General features: G+C 33.8%; 1 protein-coding gene across 1 annotated transcript in view; it reads left to right on the top strand.

The window, feature by feature from the left end:
* LOC114326451 (zinc finger protein 91-like) overlaps positions 1-24,124 on the top strand; it is a 49,500-nt gene extending 25,376 nt beyond the window's left edge. Inside the window, exon 3 of the mRNA XM_028274830.2 lies at positions 17,027-24,124. Within this exon, the coding sequence (XP_028130631.2) occupies positions 17,027-18,202 (1,176 nt within the window). The 3' untranslated portion in view covers positions 18,203-24,124. The remainder of the gene's footprint in view (positions 1-17,026) is intronic.
* The last annotated feature ends 326 nt before the right edge of the window (positions 24,125-24,450 follow it).

Raw genomic sequence — 24,450 nt, 5'->3', positions numbered from 1 at the left:
GTGCGCCAATAGCGGAGAAATTTTATAACTTTCTTAGCATATTATTTCTTAAATAATTCATATTGTCAATTAAAATTGTCATATTGATAGGATATGCAATTACTAAAGTGAATTTAATTAATTGTAGCTATTTTACTTGTAATACTGCATTTTACTAATTAATTTTATTTACTACATACAATTGTTTACCTTTTAATAACATAACCTCGGTCTTACTTTTTCTTCTTATTCTTTTTTGGGCTATGGCCTCGGCAATTATCCAGCAACCAGTACTAATATAATTGGCTAATATAATTAAAAATGCTAAATATGTTGCTGATCTATGAGGTATCGCTCTTCTGAACTTACACGGTCCCAATACTAGGTCTCTTTTTTACTCGCAGAAACTAGTATCGCAAAATTAAGCCGCTTATCCAAAGAAACCACAATAAGTCCACAAGGATAAGGTTAAACAAGGTTTTATATTTATAAAAAATAAATATAATATTTCAGTTAAATAAAGGAAGAGTTGCAATTCTGACTTTTGGGTGCCCAGACAAAGATGTGTATTAGTAATATCGCAGTATTGATAACTCCATTTTTGTGAAAAAATTGCACTTGTATTACTGATTCTCCAAAGGTGCGATATATTAATAGCTGTTTGTATAACAAGGGAGCAAAGTGCTACTTTTCCTACCGAGAATGAAGTTTACTGCCCGACGCGTAGCGGAGGGCATTAATCATTCAAGGAAGGAAACGGCACTTTACTCCCATGTTATACATATGATTTTTCCACCTCCCTCAAATAACAAGTCATTTTTTCATGTTTAAATAATTTATTTATGTAACTAACTAACAAAATTTATTAGAGAACTAAAACTAACAAGTAGGTATAGTATAACTATCAACTCTCAAATATAAGTCAAATTATTAATGTAAACATTGTTAAATCAAAATAACAATTTACTGTTTTTTACCATCCTGCAAAATACAGAGTGTTCTATAAATAAACGTTAAAATGTATAGATACTTACGTAATAGAAAATATAATATTGTATAGGGAGTCAATAAGATATTTCATTAATGAAATATTGTGACGTTACTTTGTCTCCCTAGGGAGGAAAATTACGACTTTTCTCTCTACAATAAGGTCAGGAACACGAAATGTATACTTTCGGTAGAGGTAGGTGGAAAAAGGAGGTAGGTAAGTCACTCGATAGTTTTGTATTTCTCAACCTTAGGTAATATTAAAGCTTCTTAACAATATTAACTTTGTTGTGCCTTTTTTTCAATTTATTTATTACCGTTCTATATTTATGTTTATACTAGTATCTAATAGTCGGTATGATGTTCAAGCTGATGAGTCCATCAATAGGGCTTTTCATTCACAGTCATTTGTTTCGAGCTTCTGTCATGTGTCACATAATATTAATATATCTACGTCGTACTTTATTGGTATATACCAATGGTACAAACCAAAGACGTATGACGTAGATATATTAATATTATGTGACACATGACAGAAGCTTGAAACAAATGACAAACGATGAAAAGCCCTATAGTTAAAAATGATTAAATACTTCAATAAAATAACTTTATAAAATACGTCCATGGGATAATAGCCATTTCCTAATTAATACCTCTGACAGTACCTATGTATCAATGATACTACACATCGACTTACGTTTCACTTTATGTTTTGATTTATATATTTATATATATATATATATATATAAGGAGAGGTTAACGCGAGTTAAAAGATATCGGCATGGCTCGCAACAATGAAAATACAAAATATCTGTTCGGCTATACCATACTGATGACGACTAATAAGTCAGAAACACGTGTCTGTGGTTGCATTCCATCTTATGCATATTTTGTATATATATATATATATATATATATATATATATATATATATATATAATGGATTTCTACGGCTGTCGCCGCCTCTCCATACCCAGCTTCCAATTTTTTCTATCGTAACACGTATCTTCATCTAATTGCCTCGAATCCATTGCGTCCTGAATATTGTCCCTCCAGCTTCTCCGTGGTCGTCCCCTTCTTCTTCTCTCCGGTGGGACCCACTCTAATATTTTTCTCGGCCAGCGAGTCTCATTCATTCTTTTAACGTGCCCGAACCATGTCAGCTGTCTCTTTTCAATATCGTCCATTATAGTTTTTTCCACCTTCATACGTTCTCTAATTGTTTCATTTCTTATTTGTTTTCGTCCATTATAGTTTTTTCCACCTTCATACGTTCTCTAATTGTTTCATGTTTTGATTTAACTTGTTTGAAAATGAATCCTGACGCATGGGCAAAGATAAAATGGAACAACTATGCACTTGTTTGATATGTGGGGTTATACTCTAAGCAGCTAACATAACATTAATTTACACATTTATCTTTGCAATATCTTCATCTTCAAAAGTGTCCCAAATAGTTAAAATACTCACAACACCAATAATGTTAATGCGAACATATTTTTTAACATCATACGTTTTTAGGTAAAAATAAACATGGAGCAGTTTAAAAAGGACTCGATAGAAAAAGAAAGGAGCCAGAAATATTTGTCAACGGAAATTAACATGCATGAGTTACTCATTCATAAATTCAAAATAATAAAAATTCCAATTTCTACGATTAAAAGAAAAAATGAAACCAGCGCAGACATTCTTCAACAAAAAGAATTTAATAATAATGTGAATCGTAGCGTAAAAAGAAAAAAGAAAATTTTTGATAGAAACAAAATACAGGAAAATAGCAAAGTAACGATACGAACTGATACTGTTAAAATTAAAATTGACGCAGACCAAAGTAATGTTTCGAAAAAGGCAGAAATAGAAAGAATATATAATACTAGTCTTACACGACTATATAAGCCACACGATAGAAATATATATTATAAATGTTCGCAATGTTCAAAAGAATTGCACAAACGAAGTTCTATGAAGAACCATATAAAATCTCATACTTTAGAAACAAAATTTGAATGTCCCGTTTGCTTTAAAGTAATGAGACATAAAGGTACTTTATCAAACCATTTAAAAAGACATGCTCCTGTTAGAGATTTCAAATGTAACATTTGTTCAAATACATTTGTAAGAAAAACGGAACTTAAAATGCATTTAAAAACTCACTTAGATCAAAGGGATTTTAAATGTTCGATATGTCCTCAAACATTTGTATTCAATTGTAATCTTCAGCGTCACTTAAAAAATCACTCAGATCAAAGGGATTTTAAATGTTCTATATGTCCGAAGACATTTAAATGTAAATATGGTTTTCAGCGCCACTTAAAATATCATTCAGATCAAAGGGATTTTAAATGTTCTATATGCCCGAAAACATTTGTTACCAAGTATAGTCTCAAGCTCCACTTAAAACGTCATGCAGGAATTAAGGACATTTATTGTGCAATTTGTAATCGAGCATTTCTGTTAAAAAATCTTCTTGAGCAACATTTGAAAACACACATTAAAAGGGAGTATAAGTGTCCATTTTGTCTAAAGGTTTTTACATATAAATCATATCATACAACACATGTTAAGTCTCATCGTGACGAAAAAGGTTTTAAGTGTTTAATTTGTTTAAAATCTTTTCCGTTAAGGCAAAATTTAACCGTACATTTAAAAGTTCATCGCAACATAGGAAAAATATATAAGTGTTTTCATTGCTTAAAAGGATTCGGGGGTAAAAAGCACCTCATTGCTCATTTTTCAACACATAGTGATGAACGAAATTATAAATGTGATATGTGTTCACTGTCGTATAAAGTCAAGGTTAGCCTTGTTCGTCACAAACGAAAGGTACATGATACTAACTGAATAATAAGTTTTCTATTCGGTCCGTGCATGACTGACGTGACACCTAGCGTAGTCTTCTTCTTCTTCCTTTATTGGGTTATATCCCTCGGGATAATTCGCCCAGCTTACACCAGGGAAATACTCTTGTCTTGCTCTGGGCAATCGAATATTTCCAAATTATATACGAGGTATGACAATTAAGTAATGAGACTGATTTTATTGCCGTGCTTGTGGCAAACCTGCGACCTTCAAATTCCTATCCCCTTCCCCGGAATCCTTTCCCCTTTCGATTGATATATTGACCATCACTCGAGCTTGTTTAGTTCGCCTGCGGTTTCGTGTTGGGTAGACAAGTGTTAGTGGTGCTTGTCACGAAAATGGAGAAACGAAATCTAGAGCAACGCGTCGCGATGAAATTTTGCGCCAAATTGGGCAAAACAGCTTCGGAAACGTACGCTAAAATTGTAAAAGTGCATGGTGATCGTGCTCTTAGTCGTGCCCAGGTATTTCGATGGCATAAAGAGTTTCAGGAGGGGCGTGAAAGTGTGGAAGACGAGGGGCGGAGCGAGAGACCAATCGAGGTGCGGACTGATGCAAATGCGCAACGTGTGCGGGCCCTAATCCATAAACATCGGCGTTTAACAGCCGTTAATCAAGTTTACTATCGCCAAGTACTCGAAAGATTGCGAAAACGAGTCAACAGGGTGCGCCCAGACATTGCTCACAACTGGATCCTCCATCACGACAAAGCGCCGTGCCACACCGCCCTCAGTGTGTCCCAGTATTTGGCCTCTAAAGGGATCGCCGTGTTGCAACAGCCGCCTTATTCGTCCGATATGTCACCTTGTGACTTTTTTCTGTTCCCTAGAACAAAATCTGTGGTGAAAGGAACCCATTTTGAGTCGATTACAGACATCCAAGCGGCCGTGACGAAGGTACTCGCGGACATCCCAGTCGAAGCGTTCCAGAAATGTTACGAAGCGTGGAAAACGCGCTGGAATCGTTGTATAGCTGCCCAAGGGGACTACTTTGAAGGGGATGGCAGAGTTGTAGAATAATTTCGAAATATATGATTTTCATGGAATCAGTCTCATTACTTAATTGTCACACCTCGTAGGCTAAAGCCTCAATTTTTTTAAATTTATATTAGTAGGAACATCTTCTTATAGGGCCAAACAGTCCCTACAGGAAAGGCAATATTATAACATAAGGGTTAAAACTTTTATCGTTTGGAGGTCTAATATCTTTTTATATCTTTTTCTTCTTAATTTTTTTAATTCAAAGTTGGGAATTGATTAATTTATAAGTTAAGTTTGGCTAAGTTAAGGAATTTAAGAATCAGGTTAATCCTACGTGGATTAAGGTTGGACATAAGTAGGCAAATTTGACATATTTATAGGGCACTCAAAAATCAGATGATTTAAGGACCCAACTTGGCCACAGTCACAATATGGGTTGTCTTTTACTCATATCCTGAATAGGTGAACTGGAGTAGCACAATGACCTGTCCTCATTCTAATAATGGTGGTTATATGTCTTCTGTCTTGGTATGCAAAATTGTGGTACCAGGGGAGTTTATCTATCTGACCTACAATTTTAGAGTAAAATGAATTATTTCGATTTTTCCCCTGTCATTCTTGCTTCCACCGATTCCAGATGGAATGCTTGATGTCTGGTAGAAAGTTGGAATAGTGAAGAGTGATACCAGCAGCTACATTTAAGGTTCTACCTATATTAGCTGGTTTATCAGCCACCATGTTCCCTTTAATATTCGAGTGTCCTGGAATCCATGCCAGACTAATATTAACGTTATTTTCTTTCGCTTCAATGATGCCTCTCTTGGTCATGAACGATGAATGTTCTGTTTCAGAATAGGTTGATCTGCCTATTTTCTGTATGGCACTTTTAGAGTCCGAGCAGATGATTGCTTGTTTAATCCCATTTTTCACAATAATTTGGAGGGCATGATTAATTGCGACAATCTCAGCCGTGCATATTTGGGTATACTTAGGTAGTTTACTGGTATAAGAATAGTTGATCTCTGGGCTAAAGACACCAAAGCCTGCTGATCCTTCACCATCAACCGAGCCATCCGTGAAGAATTTGGTGTGACTAGGTTTATTTAGAATTATTTTTTGGAGTTGAACTGAGGCAAGTTCATCTGAACGATTAGATTGGATATTGATGTTTGGAATTGTTGATAATTGATGGTCTAGTTCAAAGTTATGGCATGGGTACAAGTCACTTAAATATAAGTTGGGATAAGTATTTTTAAATTTGTTTTTTAAAAGCCCTAGAAATGGAATATTTCTGTTTTTCCAATGATTTTGGTTCCTTTGAATTGCCAAGTCTAACAGGTCGAGAGCGGAAAAAATTGGGTTGCCAATTAACATTAAATTTTTTAATTTAACCTAGCGTAGTCGCCTGAAATTTTTAGCGAACTCAATTTGACGTTAAACATATGATGCACGTATGACATATTTGACGTTAATATGGAATATTTATTTACCATTTTTGATAAAATTTGTTTACAAACAATAAGTGTGTTCGCGGAGACAGTCACGGACTAGTCCACGACAAGTGGAGCATGCGATCTTTAAAATAATATAAATAATACCATTGATAGATAAATAACCGTCCGCGAATGAACATAATGACACTGACATTACAAAAATTCGCCAGATTTGTTATATTTCGGCGCTACAGACGCTGGCATGCTTTCGTGTATCCCCACCATTGTCACGCACGGAGCGAATAGAGGTCGAATAATTTTAAATAAAAATGACAGAGGAATATTGTTAATATTATTAAATTGGCGTATAATATACGCCAATATTTATTTTAATGAAGATAATGCTAATATATTATAATGAAGATTAGTAGTAAATAGTAAAAATGTTAAATTTATATTAAAAAGAAATAAAGTAACGTCTATTCATTTAAAGTATTGCGTTTAATTTTTTTACATGGATATCTAAACAACTTCAAGATCGACGAGTATTCTACAAGAGCAATCGAGAGCTAGTGGCGTAGCTGAAGATGGAGGGGCCCCCGCGCGACAATTTTTGTGGGGCCTCGTATTATAAACATAACGACAACTAATAACAGTATAATTACTAACATATGTGTAAATGACAATATTTGGCTTTTATTTAAGTCTTCATCAGTTTAATAATTTTTCTGGGAATAGACATGAAAACCTATTATGTGTCTTAAACCGACAAACCCATTAGTAAGTTGTTATTTAATATTATGTATATCTAAATTTACATTAACTTCAAAACTTTTTTGCTATACCTAAGTTATTTTTTCGCCGCAGCTGAGCTCATCGTAAATTTTTTTTATACGTTTTTTCCGTTTATTTTTAAATTCCGGTATAATACCCCACTATTCTGCTATTCCTGCTGCTTCTGCTAAAGTTTAGGAAAATAATTTCTCATTTCTCGAAGATTATCCCGAGTTTTTTCAAAAAGTTAAAGGGGACCGTTAACTCTACTGTTTCAGATTGCAAAAGTTTTGATGTTAGATTGATAAAGTTAAGTATTTTAGATTTAATAGTAATGTAAACGGCAAATTCAAAATTATTCACATGCTGTAATAATGCATTATCTTCTAATTTTTCAACGTTTTTTTATTAAATAGCAATGAAATTTTCGCTAAAGAATTTATTACATGTCGGAAAGCTCGACGCAAAGCTATAACAGCATACCATGTCTTGATGACTACCGGGTTTCACATAAACATAACCTTTTTTCTATTCTCATACTATAATATATCAATTATGATGTCACTACCTGTATTATAATGAACTTCATTATGATACAGATTTTTAACCAATAGAATCGCGATATGGCATTCGCGATAAAGGTGGTACACGCGCAGTGACCAATGGCTAGTCAAATACATACGCTTTGACAGTTCTCAATATGTAAACAAACCGTCAAACTGACAAACTACTGAATTTATTTGTGTTACAAAATTAATAAATGTGAATATATTTTTGTTGTGAATGATCATAGAAAAAATAGTGTATACAACTTGCATTTAATTATCATTATGAAGCTCGTCCTCTATACGAAAGTCGCCGCATACGGCTCGTTTCGTAAGCCTCATACTAGCTTCATAATTATCATCATTAAATGCTCGTTGCATAATATACTATTAAGTGTTAGCAAACTCATAGTACATCCCATCTTTTAATACTTGCACTGAAAAAAATATAATCTCGTAATTATATCGTAAAAAAACCAACTGTACACCAGCAACGGCATCATTCAACACTAGGTTCAGATTTTGGGATGCACAATGAACATCATGAACATAGGAAGCTTTTTCAATGTTAGTTATGATCATTTGTACGCCTGAATATAGATCACTCCTAACGCTTGCCATATCATACTACTTTTACTTTCCTCTGCACAGTGGCGGATCTAGGCATTTGCTTTGAAAGGGGAAACTTGCCTTAGGGGGGGGGGAGAACTTCCAATGAAACACCAACCAAAAGACATAAAAAAGATAAACCCAAACTACATAAAAGACAGAAATAATAACGTATATGCATTCAGTTCCATTAATTTTTATAACTATACTAAATTTACATTCAAGATGCAGTAGAAATAAACAAACCAAGACACGTTAAATGCTACTAGGAGCACTACTTGAATCATAATTTACAATGTATAAACTTTGGAAATTATGGGTTGGGATTAACAATGTATACAATGTATCTTGATTGTAAATTTAGTATAGCTTGTTTATTGGGTTGTATTTGTCTGTCTGTGGTTTAAGTTTCATGTCAGCTAATATATTTTTATGTTTCAACAATTTTTCATTTAATTTTTGACCGTGTTAGGGGGGGGGATTTCCCCTTTTTCCCTCCCCGTAGATTCGCTACTGCCTCTGCAGTTGTGTACGGAAAGGTGCTTTCATTGTATACAATTTAAAATTTCATTTACAAGAACTTCTGCACTTTGGTCCAATAAGCGAATAAATCCCAAAAAACTTTCAACAACGTCTGCTTTGGAAGGTAAATTATTTTCATCTCAAGTTATTTTTACATACCGGAAAATACAACTAAGCTGATCGTGTTTTGAAATATCTTGAGTGGTATCAAGAATTATTGAATAATAATAACTTTTAATTAAATTAATCAATTTGTTTTCAGTTTCTTGAGCCAGCAAATTTATAACTTCGTTTTGTATTTGGGGGCTCAAGTACATAATTTGTTTTTAAGTTAGTGTTTTTATCGAGCTAAAACAGGATCATGTTTAGCTAGTAAAAGAACCACTTACGAAAAATTACCTTTTTGGGATTAACTTTCATCTAAACTACCAACATGTCCACGAAACGTTAAATTGCACCTGGAAAGAGTAAGAGTTACGTCAATTACCCGCTTCAATATGTTACCTCCTTTCAAATTTCCTATTTTGATGCTTACTAATAAAATATATGTTGGTCCCCAATTTAAAGAAAGTAGGATTATTAAGCTTAAAGGCTTTACAGTGACCCTCCTAACATCGGGGTCCTCCGCCTTGTAGGTCTGTCAGCTACGCCACTGAACCGAGAGACACATAGAACGACGAACGACCTCAGAAGCCTCGGTGTCAGTGATGGCTGATGTTGGAGGGGTACGAGGCGTCACCCTCCTATTTCATATTCAAACTTTTCTGTTTAAATTAAAATATATTTACAAATCTAACCGTACTAAATTTTACAATAATTGTACGTTACCATGAAAAGAACACGCAGTAACTATGATTTTTTCGAACTCAGGACATGGAAGGGAAACTATGAGTAATTAGGTAAGAATGGTTCTAGGATCTAGGACATAATACATATCTCCAAGATGGCAGGTAATTGGGAGATAATTATGGGTCAAGTGGACATGGTCGCATGGCTGAAGTAGATCTATCTTCTACCGAGAACATAAAGGCTGATTCTCACTAGCATGCAAGGCAAGTGCTCGGCAAGATACATTTTACATAAAATCTTATGCACTTCACGGGATGTAATTCACACTATGCGTGCCAGGCATCGGCAAGCGACGGGCTTTGCATGCGACGTTATTTTCGAAACAATCTTTGCCGAGCACGTGCCTTGCCGTTGCCGGTCCGGTTCCTTGCACGTCTAATGAGAATCGGGCTTAAGAGTATCTACCCACTACCCGCTTTCTACATTTAAGTTATAATTAATTTTTGCTATGAGCACGTATGCTTGGTTGTATAGTAACTTCGATCCACTTCTAGTCGAAGTCAAAATTTTATGAAAGCAACACAAAATTAATTACTAAAGGGCCTAGCCGGGTAAGATGATGAAAAGTGCCCCCAACTCGATTCGAATTCCATATAGGTCATCGTTTAGCATATATAGTGAAACTAACTTTCTGAAATTTTTAGCCCCCTAGGTGGTCCTGTGACCCACCTAAAGCCTAATTAGGGTTTTTATGTTTTTATTTGGCCGCATCGAGAACTAGCGAAAAACTATTTAAAAACGATTTTAAAATTTTAAATTAGTATAAAAATATAACTAAGACATTCGTTTTCACGAAAAAAATATACAACGTGTATTTTTGCATAATGTTTCACCCTGAATTTTTTCAAATTTTTAAAATTGGTGAAACGCACCTTTAAAAATAAAAAACCGCATTTTTTTTGGTTCTTTTTTTTCGTTTTTTGATACAATTTTATACATATTTTTTAAAAAAGGTAACACCGTCACTGGAGCAGGTAAAAAACTGAAAAATAATTGGGGTTCGCTTAATAAACATTTTTTGTAACGCCATCCATTTTCAAGATACAGGGCGTTGAAGAAAACTAAATTTTACACATTTTTTACGATTTTGCCGTAACTACTGGCAACATTGTAATAAAACTTGGCGGGTTTTAAGAGGTAGTTATTGTGCATGTTTTGACATACAATTAAGAATTTGATCTTCATCATTGGCGCGCTTAGGGGTAATGGTCTGAACTTTTCAAATAAAAAAGATAGTACGCCACTGACATATTTCAAATTAACAATCATTTTTGAATTCCTCGTTCAATTTGCGATAAAAAAACTATCTTCTCATTTTTTCATACGAGGCGCCGTTTTGCTGCAAAAAAATAAAATATCTTAACGCTTTTCAAAGTATTCGAATTAGTTTTTATAATGGATGTACGAGTTTATGTAGATGTAGAAACTACTGTAGTCCATTCTTTCACGGTTTTTGCTTTACATTTTAAAGAACCGCTTGGATTGACATGAAATTTGGCATACGGCGATAGCTTACGTGTCAAAGGAAAAAAGTGATATTGTGCCGATGTGTGCTTTTGCCCTGGCGGTAACTTTCACCCCCCTCTTGGGGGTGAAAAAATATATGTCCAAAATAAGTCCGGAAATGGGTAAACTGACTAATTTTAAGTAACTTGTTCTATAGAGCTTTTTCGCCAAGTCAACACTTTTCGAGTTATTTGCGAGTGAATATGTTCATTTTTCAACAAAATAACCACATTTTTAGACGGTTTTTTGCAAATAACTCAAAAAGTAAGTATTTTGTCGAAAAAAACGTTCTTAGGAAAAATATAGCCTATAAAAAATAAAAAAAAATGGTGTACGCGTTAGGTCTCTGGATCTCGTAGAACCAGAGTTATAGCCAATGAAAAATAGATTCATATTCACCAAATTTCAAATAGAATATTTCGACGTGAAATATCCAAAAAATTAAGCACTTTTTGGGGAAAAGCCATTATAACTTTTTTAAAGTGTTACTTCTGTTTTTACAAAAAAATTCTAGCATTAAATTTAAGCAAGTTACGCTCAAAATAAAGTTGGTCCCTTTTGTTTTTGCAAAAAAAAATCGGGAAGACCACCTCTTAATTAGCAACTTAAATGAAATTAATCGTTACCGCTCCACAAATTATTTTACTTATGTTGTGTTTATATGATCTGTAAGTTTCATCGATTCAAAGTGCTAATTTTTGAAAAAATTTGGTTTCAAAATAAAATTTTTAAAAATTTAAATTTTGAAAAATATGCTTTTTTTCTCAAATAACTTAAAAATTGTTAGAGATACCAAAAATCTCGAAAAACAAAAAAAAGTCAGATTTGCTTTTCTGAATATCATGTATTTTTTTTGTTTTTCTGTTAGACAAAAATTGATTAAGATTTGGTGTTTCTAAATTTGCATACATTCGTGATCAGTGACTCGATCAACCCGTTTTAACTACAGCCCTTTCAATAATAAGGACTTTGAACCGATGAAACTTACAGATCATATAAACAATATATACACGAGTCAAGAAAATTGTGAAGTCGTAACGATTAAGTTCATTTAAGATACTAATTAGGGGGTGATTTTCTCGATTTTTTTAAGAAAACCAAAAGGGACTAACTTTATTTTGAGCGTAACTCAACGGCGGATCCAGCAACCTGGCAAGGTGGGGGCAATGAAATAAAAATTTTCTCGTCACTGGCGTACGCAGGATTCTTATTCGGAATGAGCTGTTATTTTCTTTTTCCGCATGTACCATATCCTTTGAGAACGTTGGTTACCACCATAGCTATTTTAATTTTATTCACTACCACCCTAAATCAACCACGAAGTGATTCTCCGTCCTGGACTGTGTTTGCCTTCTTTTTTCACTTGCATAATATTTTGTAGCAACCTATATTTGGGACCTCTCATTACCTACATGCCTGAAATACTCCAGCTTTCTCTTCTGGATAGGTACCTTTTATAATCTCACTAGTCTTGCTGAGACGTTCTAGTATTGTGGAGTTTCGAATCTTCTCCACCCAATAAACTCTTAAAATTCTTCACGGTCCAAGACTCGACACCATACAGTAAGACGTGTTAAGTAAGTACCATGCACACCATACAGTAAGTTTTAAGGCGTTTGAAAGCAAAAAATTATCGTTCTGCAGGTGATGTACTAAAAGGCAAATTCAGCAATATTTGTAATAGTATTTTACAATGTGGAAACACGTCTTCATCGCAAAATAGAAAAAAGCTTTGTATGACTAAATTTTTACTGTTTGTACTTCAGATCTTAACATAGTCTCAGGTGAGAATGAAATTTTTGGAGACGAAACTGACTCATTAATTTGCCACAAAGAAAAAACAAATTACTATTGCTATCTGATCTGTGGCATTAGATGATAATAAACAGATTTATAGTGGGAATTTTTCGTTTATTATGTTCCAGAGACTTTTAAAAATTTGCGATTCCAAGGAATTCTCTTTTATGTTTCAGTTATCCAGTTATCAACAGGAAACAAAACTCACTATTTATTTTCAATCCTAATTATCTCTTTCTTAAAAAAAAGTGTCAGTAGACTCCAGGCGAGATCTCAAGGTGGGGGCAATTGACTCCATTGACCCCCCCTTGGATCCGCGCCTGGCGTAACTTGTTTAATTTTGATGCTAGAAATTTTTTTTATAAAACAAAAATGAAGCTTTTTTTAACACTTTAAATAAGTTGTAATGAGTTTTCCCCGAAATGAGCTTCGTTTTTGGTTATTTCACGTTAAAGTATTCCATTTGGAATTTGACGAATATGAACCTATTTTTCATTAGCTATAACTCTGCTTCTACTAGGTGTAGAGACGAGATATATACACCATCTTTTTAAAATTTTTACAGGCTATATTTTTGCTAAGAATGTTTTTTCGACAAAATTCTTACTATTTGAGTTATTTGCGAAACACCGTCTAGAAGCGTGGTTATTTTGTTGAAAAAATGAACATATTCACTGCCAAATAACTCGAAAAGTATTGACTTAGTGAAAAAACTCTATAGAACAAAAGTTACGTAAAATTAGCCAGTTTATCCATTTCCTGACTTTCCTTGGACGAATATTTTTTCACCCCCAAAAGGGGGTGAAAACCACCCCCAGGGCAAAAGCACATATCGGCACAATATCACTTTTTTTCTTTGACTTGTTAGCTATGTGTATGCCAAATTTCATGTCAATCCTAGCGGTATTCTTTAAAATTTACAGGTTTTGCAATATTTTACCGTTAAAGAACGGACTACTAATAGTATTTCATTTCATAGAAGTTCGAATACTTTGTAAGTGTTAAGATGTTTTATTTTTTGAATAAAAATGGCGCGTCGTGTGAAAAAATAGGAAAATAGATTTTTTGTCACAAATTGAAAGAGGAATTCAAAAACGATTGTTAATTTAAAATATGTCAGTGGCATACTATATTTTTTCTTTAAAAAGTTCAGACCATTACCCCTATTATTTTTCAGTTTTTTACCTATTCTAGAGACGGTGTTACCTTTTTTGAAAAATATGTATAAAATTGTATCAAAAAACGAAAAAAAAACCGAAAAAATGCGGTTTTTTACTTTTAAAGGTGCGTTTCACCAATTTTAAAAATTTGAAAAAATTCAGGGTGAAATATTATGCAAAAATACACGTTATATATTTTTGTTCGTGAAAACGAATGTCTTAGTTATTTTTTATACTCATTTAAAATTTTAAAATCGTTTTAAAATTTAAATTTCCCGCCAAAAATTAAAAGAAAATTTTTTTTCGGACAGACCTTTTTAAAGCTTACAACTTTTTTATTTAAAGTTTTTCGCTAATTCTCGATGCGGCTGAGATAAAAAATAAAAACATAAAAACCCTAATTAGGCTCTAGGTGGGTCACATGACCACCTAGGGGGCTAAAAATTTCAGAAAGTTAGTTTCACTATATATGCTTAAGAGTGACCTATATGGAATTCTAATCGAGTTGGGGGCACTTTTCATCATCTTACCCGGCTAGGCCCTTTAGTAGACAATTGATATGTTATGTTCAGTGAACACAATATGTATTGCATTGATATGTCGGATTTTACTGTAAGCTATGAAACATAATAGTAGGGAGGCAACTATGCTAAGTTTGCAGTTACTCGAGCGTTATGGGTACCTATTGGTTTGTGAAGATTAGGTCCTAAAACCAAAGAAAGTTAAGTTTTCCATTTTAGTGGGGGCTTCCCATTTTTTAATTTAATTTTCCATTGGCAATAATCGTTTTTCCCGATTATAGCGCCTATCTATATTTCTATATCGATATTTCCCTATCTATAATTAAAAAAATATCTCCAATAAAAGTTACTTATTTTTACGCAAGGAACCTAAATCTGCAATAAAAATGGGGGCTCCTATTTATTAGATAGATTTTTCAAAAATATTGAATACGTGTATGTTTCCTGTTTTTCGATCTGATGTTCATTTCGCAAAATAAAAGCTTCTCAACAGAATTAGTCACAGGATACTAGAAAATGTCCCCATTGAACAAGCTGGCTTCCGCCCTCATCGAAGCTGTACGGACCAAGTACTGTCATTAACAACTTTTATAGAAGCTAGTTTTCAAAAGAAACAAAAGACAGCAACAGTATTTATAGATCTAACAGCAGCATATGATACTGTTTGGAGACAGGGATTAATATATAAACTGGCCCGTATTATCCCCTGCAGAAAGATAATTAACCTCATTGACAACATGCTGACAAACAGAGCCTTCCAGGTTATCATGGGAAAGGAGACGAGTAGACAGATGAAACTTAACAATGGTCTTCCACAGGGTTCTGTCCTTGCCCCTTTACTTTTCAGCCTCTATATTGCTGACATGCCTGAAACCGAATCTCGAAAGTTTGGATATGCTGACGACTGGACCCTTGCAACAAGCCACCCATCTTCTTTTCATCTCAACAACAAGCTGGCAAACAGAGAATTGCGCGTGTATTTTAATAACAAGCTTTTAAAACACAATAAATATGCGAAATACCTTGGGGTTACTCTAGACAGAACGCTCACATTCAGAGGACACCTGACGAAAACTGCTGCAAAATTGAAAACACGCAACAATATAATACAGAAACTCTGCGGCCTACATGGGGGTCCACAGCATCAACATTAAGATCCTCTGCTCTTGGCCTGATATATCCGGTGGCAGAATACTGTGCTCCAGTGTGGCTAAATAGCAGGCATACCCACCTGGTCAACACCCAACTAAACCGTGCTATGCGTATGATAACAGGCACAATTAAGCCCACCCCTACAATGTGGCTACCTACCCTTAGTAATATAGCACCACCCAACCTACGCCGCGAACATGCATTGGTTAAAGAATATAACAAAATAATGGACAGTCGCCAGCTTCTAGTCCACAACGACATCCCCGATATTCTTGGAAACCGTCTCCGATCCAGGTTACCCCCTCTAGAATCTGCTCAAGCGCTGTAGCAATCCAACTTTGACTTAAATACCCGATGAAGAGAAGATTGGGAAAGTAGGACAGATCCGCATTACCATAGTCTACCGAACATCATAGGGAAACCTGGCGAATTTGAACGTCCCCGTAAGATTTGGGCAGCCCTTAATCAAATTCGAACAAACTGTGGAAGATGCGCCGACTCCCTCTACAGATGGGGTAAACTCTTCTCGCCTTCTTGTGACTGCGGCGCTGCAAGACAGACGATCAGTCACATTGTTCAGGACTGCCCACGCAGAGCATACACAGGCGACCCTATAGACTTTGTAATGGCAACCGAAGGGTCAATCTAATATATAAAAAAATTGGACATCTGTTTGTGATGCATTGTATAATGCATAAATCTAAATGTATTCTGTGATGTACTTAAGCCATACGCTAAATCAAATTCGCAAAATATGGCGGGTTTCCTATTTAAAATTTTAAATTTATCCCCACCCCTCTCCGTGGGAGTCGTGTTTAATATCATTCGATAGATTTTTGAAAAATATTGAACATGTATTTTTTAGTTTTTCGATCTGACGTTCATTTCGCGAAATATTCGCTTTTTTTGTGACTCACCCATTTCTTTACGCTCCACTCAAATGTCAGATGTCAGATTTTTGAAATATACATTGTTCTGCATGTAAATACTTAACTTACCTTATCTTAATCTGACGATTTCGAGTTTTTCTAAGGATAAATTTTCTTTTTCGGAGCCTCTCTTAGCCAACCCCCCTGTATTAAGAGCCAATATATGGTAGGGGTATATTTACAGGGGACAAAGTTTCTGCCCATATGATTTTCTGACGCGCTCGAGTAACTGCAAAAACCCCCGCTTGGGCTCCCCTGTCATAATAAACATACGTCATAACATAAAATTATTTATTTACACATATCAATTGCTATATTGTATGTCAGCATACATTCAGTGTGCTATATTGTCATCTTCAAAAATGCCCCAATTAATTCAAATACTCCAAATACCAAGAATTTTAATACGGTCATTTGTTTTTAGGCAAAAAGAAACGTGGAACAGTTTAAAGAAGAATCAATACAAAAAGACAGGAACCACAATGATTTACCAACCAAAATTAAAAACAGGAATGAGTCAACTATTCATAAATTCAAAAGGAAAAAAATTCCAGTGACTACGAATAAAATAAAAAAAGAAATCAACATCGACAGTCTTCCACAAAAGGTTTTTAATAATAACGTGGTAAATCGTACAGTCAAACGAAAAAAGAAAGTTATTGATAAAATCAAAATACAGGAAGAGGGTAGCAAATGTAGTAAAGTAAAACAGCTTGATACTGTTCAAAATAAAACTGAAATAAATCAGAGCAATGTTCTGAAGAAGGCAGAAAGAGAAAGAATATATAAAACTAGTCTTACACCACTATATAAGCACCACAACAGAATTGTATATTATAAATGTTCAGAATGTTTACTAGAAATAGAGCATTTAAGTTTCATGAGGGAGCATGTAAAATCTCACACTTTAGAAAAATATATTAAGTGTCCCATTTGCTTTAAAGTATTGAGATATAAGGCTTCCCTAGGACCCCACTTAAAAACTCATTCTTCCGTGAAAGATTTTGAATGCAAAATTTGTTCAAATTCGTTTGACAGAAAGACATCACTTAGGAGGCATTTAAAAATGCACTTAGATCAAAGGAATTTTAAATGTTCTATATGCCCTAAGACATTTCTACATAAGTACAATCTTCAGCTTCACTTAAAACATCATTCAGGAGTTAAGGACTTTTATTGTGCAATTTGTAATCGAGCATTTTTGTTAAAAGTTCATCTTAAGCAACATTTAAAAACACACGTTAAAAGGGAGCGGGTGTATAAATGTTCACTTTGTCCAAAGATTTTTAGACATAAATCATCTCAGGTAAATCATGTTAAGTCTCATCCTGACGAAAATGGTTATAAGTGTTCAGTTTGTTCAAAATCTTTTCCGGTAAGGCGAAATTTAACTGTACATTTGAAAACCGTTCACACAGAAAAAAAATTTAAGTGTTTTCATTGCTTAAAAGGATTCAAACAGAAAAGGCAACTTATTAATCATTTTGCATCACATAGTAATGCACGAAATTTTAAATGTGATATGTGTTCGTTATCATTTAAATTCAACGCCAACCTTCTTAGTCACAAGCGAAAAATACATAATTCCACTAATAAGTAGTTTTTTAGAAAAAAAAATAATAATACAAAAATCATTTATTAACCCCTTCCATACGGTGATGCACACGGGTGCATCATGAGTTTGCGTTCGTCATACGGTGGTGCAACCGTCTTTATACACATACACACATTTTTCTTTGTATAAAGGCAACAGTCACTTTCCGCACTTTTAAAACCAATTTTTATTGCCCATTTGTTGAATCGTTGGTTCCAGCATTTTTGTGATTCTTTCAGTCCATATAAAGCCATTTGTAGTTTGAGAACTTTGCTTTCCCAAGTAGCAATTTTTCGACGCATTGGTTGTCAGTACAAACAAATGCACTGTATATAACGTTGCCACAGTGGACTTTCAGTTGTTTCGGCCAACGACCCCTAACCCGACTGACATTACGATGTTACAACGTTAAGTAATATCTTTAGTTATATGGGCAACTAAGTTATTACTATTGTGACAACTACATATCACAGTTAAGTTTTTTCAACAATCGCAACTACTTAAAAACGTTATAATGCTAAACTAATTTACGCCCATGGGTTTTCTGGCCGACTAGGTAGTTGTCTCTCACGACCCCAGGGCCTTTACGTATAGTTCTATAGATGTGTTTCACGTTTACGGCAACTTCAGGAGCAAAAAAGAATTTACTTTATAACCTTACTTTTTTCTTATTATTTTATATTTTATTTTGCTGGAAATTTTCGATTTATTTAACAACCTGTTTATTTGTTTGTTATTAGCTGGTTTCTCCATTGTCCATTGTTTTATCAGTAGATTTGATAAGCTTAAATCTTTGTATCAGCTTTGCTAGACAGGGTTGCCAGGCCAGTTCTTACTCTTTCAGTACTATATCCGTTGCAAGATAATTTGGCTGAAACTCCGACAAAATATGTACTTTTTGTACATATTTTGTCTGAATTCCATCCGAATTATCTTGCAGGGGATAGTAGTTTTGCTTTCAAAAAATCAATAGAAATCAGTAGATTCTTTTTAGGCCCTGTAAATACAGTAAAATCTGTGTTAACGGTTACCTGTCAAAATCGCCCGGTTTCATAATCAACTTAAAGTAAACATTTCACTTTAAAGTTGACATTTACCCATATATGAATTGTGATAAAGGTAGGTACCAAGTTACTTAAAATTTAAAAAACTGATTATGAAACCGAGCGTTACAATCATTTTGAAAATTCTCCAAACCAATTATATGAAGATTTCCTTATTTAGATCTGGTATTTACCAGTTTCATTTCTCTGTCCATCTATTATCATCATCTACGTCCTGAATCTTATTTTCGGTAATGACATTGGGAAATTGTAACAAAATGTCTGAAAATTAATTTAGAAATAGGGTGAATACTATTAAAAAGCAAATTTTATTTTAGTGATAACAAAATATTGAAATATACCAAACATCTAATAAAAAACATTGCCTACTAGAATTTTTTAAATAATATCAAAAATATACCAAAACAGTAGATATCTACTAAATGTGGCAACGCTGTTAAGGAGAATGATGCACTCGATGCACTTCATTGCACTGGTCACATGACCTCTGTCACCCAATAAGAGGGTGCGTTCTAAAGTGGTTGGGATAGTCGGTCCAGGCCGTGTTTGGTCGGCGATTGGACTTCTCGGTTGTCTCATCCGTCTATGGTTGGTAATAAGGTATATTTTAAGTAATATTGGTAATGTTCTTTAATGCACCATTTTGGTTTTTTTTGGGATGTAAAGAAAATAAAAACACAAAATATAAAAAATGCAGGCATTTTCTAATACCTTTAAAAGCACCATCAATACATTAAATTTATACAAAACATCTTTAACATAAATTCTGGCTTTTATATTAAAATTAGATTTTTTAAATATACATATTTTTTGTTAAAAAGGTGATAAAAAATGAGCGCGTGTGTTTTTTAAAGGTGGAATATCCATATTTGACGGTAATCTGAGATGCGTTTATAAATTTCACATCAGGTAATTTGGTTTAAGTCCTTATTTATGTATTTATATAAATTTAAATACCTGATATGATGTCAAAATAGTTTACTTTTTATATAGGTAAAAAAACATAACCAGTCCGACTCTTTGAGCAACCATTGCACGCAGGCACTTTTTATGGTCGTTTCAGTTGTCTTATGCAACGCTTAAGGTTGCCTAGGCAACGTCAAGACAACTCAAAAATCGTCCACCAAATTAGTGCAGAATTGGGTCGTCTTCTAGGCAATAACAACGTTGTAACAAAACGTTGCCACGCGGTAGACAACGTTGTCGCGTCGACAAATTGCTACTTGGGTTGTCGTTTATAACCCTTAGGGCAATGAATATAAACATCATGTTGTAGCACTCCGTTGATGAACGCTGAAGGAATGTCTAATTGGTATACCTTCCAGTCGTTATTGAGAGCCAGTGATAATAAAATTCTTACACTTGCCATCTTAGCTACCGGTGAATATATATCTAAAAACACTTCTTCTTCATAACCCTTGGCGACTAAGCGAGCTTTTTTCGTGACATTACTTTTTGTTTTAAATACCCATTTTGTATTTATGATTTGTTGATCATGAGGTATTTTTGTGGCTTCACTCCACGTGTTCATTTTTTCAAGACAGTCTAGTTCTGTTTCTATTGCCTGCTTCCATTCATCTCCTCTACTGCTTCTTCATAAGTTACTGGTGTTGATGTAACTAAGCAATATGCATAATAAAGTTCATAGTCTTTGAACTTCGAAGGTTGTTTCATTTCTCTATTGGAGGAAGTAATTTTGGTATTTTGTAAATTTACTGGTTCTTCATCTTGTGAATTAATTTCAGTAGTGTTTCTTAATGTTTGGACTGTACTTTCTTCATAATTTGTTTCAAATGTTTCCATTTCATTTTGGCTTGGTAAAATTTCCTCAATATTTTGATTATTCGACGATATTTCTGGAGAATATTGAAAACAACATCTCTTGAAATTTTGATTTGCTTGGTCAGTGGATTCCAAATTCTATAACTAGCACCACTGTATCCAACCATTACACCTTTACTTGCTCTTGGTTCTAATTTACTTTGCTTTGGTAGGTTGTAGTACCACACTTTTTAACCAAAAACTCTGAGTTTAGACAAGTCAAGTCTGCCTAAGTATATTTCTGCTGGTACTTGTAATTCAATTGCTCGTGATGGAGTTCGATTAAGCTGATAAACAGCTGTTCTAACTGCTTCTCCCCACAAATTCTTTGGAAGATTTGTTTCTGCAAACATTGCTCTTACTTTGTCTAAAATAGTACGATTAACTCGTTCGGTTATACTATTCTGCTGAGGTGTGTACCTTGCAGTAAATTCTTGTACTATACCATGTTGTATACAATAGTTTTTAAAATATTTAGAAGACATCTCTCCACCTTTATCCATTCTTATTCTAGATACTCTCATGCCTTCTGCAGCTAATTTTTCAATATGATTAATAAGATGTGATTCGCTTTCACTTTTTCTTGTCATTAAATATACAACACTAAAATGTGAGAAATCATCAATAATTGATAAGTAATACTTTTCACCAGAAAATGTGGGATCTTTGGATGGTCCCCAAGTATCAACATGTAAAAGTTCCCCAACTCTAGAGGATTTTTTGTATATAACTTCTTTAAAAGGATGCCTTGTGGCTTTTTCTTGTAGACATGGGTCACATAGTTTATCTGAATAGGGAAGTCCCAACAATTGTAGTCCCCTTCTATTTACGTGTCCTAAACGTAAATGCCATAAGTCTTTATCGCTATGCTTTGCTACTAAACTAGATTGAAAATTATTTAATTGAAAATTTGCAGCAAATAAGTTACTCTTATGTTTATAGCAAATAAGTTTAAAGTTCTTTTTTCTTATTTCAGCCTTATTTTCTTTAAATACTACTGTGAAACCTAAACTGTTTAGTTTACTGACTGATAATAAAGTATATTCTAATTCATTTAAAATGAGAACATCAATGTTAATAGGAGTTTCATTGTAATAAACTTTTAATTTACCTTGTGTACAAGCGGTCATCACTTTTACATCTGCTATTTTAATGCCAACAGGCTCAATTTCAATAATATTACTTATAAATTGTTCATATTTATTGCTGCACATATTCTGTGATGCTCCAGAATCTATTATAAACGAAATTTCGCTGTCATCATTCTTGAGATTTTCAGCTGGTAGGGCTGTGATAAAACTTATTTCGTCTTCGGCTACATGTATATTCTGTTTACCTTGTGTATCATTATTGGCTCTTCTGCCACGGAAATAGTTATTTCCTCGAAATAATCTCCCTCGATTATTGTTACCTCTATAATTATTATTGTTTTTTCTGAAACAATTGGACACTAGATGGCCTTCAAGTCCACAAAATGAGCATCGGGGTTTTTTATTGTATTGCTTCGTATAAAAAGAGGATTCTTCACTTACTTGTACATTATTTTTCAGCTTCAATTCTGCATCTAGTAATTTTGCTTTAACCAAATCAACAGTTAGTTTATCATTTGAAGTTTCCAAGACAGTAATAACAGTGTTAAACGTATCTGTCATTGTCAACAAAAGCTGACATACCTTGTCATCTTCTTCGATTGTAGTTCCAGTCGATTCAAGCTCTCGGATTAAAGAATCGAATTCAACGAAAAATTTTTGTAAATCGATACCTTGTTTATATTTCAACGTTAACAACTTTTTCCGCACATATAAACGAGAAAGAATACTTTTTCTTTCAAACACTTTTTCTAAACTTTTTATCATTTCGAATGCTGAGTCACAGTCACGAATATATTCTAAATGTTCATCTGTATTGCATGTGACAATGATTGACCTTGCTGTTGCATCGTGGTTTTTATGTTGAGATTGCTCGTCTCTTGACAATTGTGTGAGTTGCGTTGCAGTTACTTCAGTGGTAATAAAATCTTTAACACCTTTGGCATCTAGAAGATTGCCTAATCTAAATTTCCATGACGAAAAGTTCGTAGATGTTAATTGCGAATACAAACTCACGGTTGAATTCGCGCCATTTAAACTTTGGACTGCCATTTTTTTTGCGGTCACAACACTGCCGGTCGGTATAAACAGCAACTCTAAAAAACTTTACTTCTTATTGAATGTACTCTTGGCATGTAAAACTGGAGTCCATAACCTTTTGGAGAAGGAAGCTGGCCGAGTACTTATTAATTAGGTATATTTACTGGGAGATATAATTCATATGCAACACTTCGTGACAACCATTTTATTAGACTACTTCTACTGTCAATATTGCCAACCTGATTTACATGTTTTTGGGGATCAGGATAGCCAACATTTCAATACATATAGGGCTTTTCATTCACAGTGATTTGTTTCGAGCTTCTGTCATATGTCGTATAATCCGTGTATATTAATATTATACACAGATTATACAACATATGACAGCAGCTCGAAACAAATGACAATCGATGAAAGGCCCTGTTTAAGGTATTTTTGTTCGATCCGAATGTTCTTATTCAAATCTAGAGGTGGGGGAACCCATCTTTAATTAGTTGTATTAGTGTGATAATATACAGGGTGTAACAAAAATGCAGGTCATAAATTAAATCACATATTCTAGAACCAAAAATAGTTCGATTGAATCTAACTTACCTTAGTACAAATGTACACATAAAAAAAAGTTACAGCCTTTTGAAGAACTACTGACTGCCCAAAGGAACCACACGAAAAGGTTATTCTTTGTAGGCCGTCTAGCCCCATATCTTTTAGCAAGGACGGCTTGTAATAAATTAACCTTTATACAATACTAAGGACCGGTACTTTCTGTCACGATTAGAGGAATTTTGCATGAAAAAATTGTATTAATATTAATTAATATTATTGTAGTAATTCGAAGAAATTAAGTGTTAAGCGTTTATTGTTTTTTTGTAAAGTTAGTGTATGTCGTATGTAAATAAAATAATATAAAGTAAGTCGTTTTATTTAAATAAATATACGTTAGTATCTAAAAAATATATAAGTAAACTCAAAATAAATATTAGATTCGAAATAAAACACTACACCATTTTTGTGCTTTACTTCTACTACTGGTAAAATGCAAACAAATTAAGTTTATATTTGAATATTTTTATTATATATCACTATTTACAATTTTCCATAAAATTTTTCACATAAAACTCTGAAATATTTCAATAATCTCAATTTACACAAAATACTTTAGTGGCACATTTTCTATAAACATTTTAAACAACTAATTTTAATCTAAAACATCCATCAAGTCTAGTTTCATGACTCAATA

The sequence above is a fragment of the Diabrotica virgifera genome, chromosome 7 (genome assembly GCF_917563875.1).
Source record: "Diabrotica virgifera virgifera chromosome 7, PGI_DIABVI_V3a".
Classification (NCBI taxonomy): Eukaryota; Metazoa; Arthropoda; class Insecta; order Coleoptera; family Chrysomelidae; genus Diabrotica; species Diabrotica virgifera.
The sequence above is the reverse complement of the archived record's forward strand: the minus strand, read 5'-3'. Positions and strand labels throughout refer to the sequence as shown.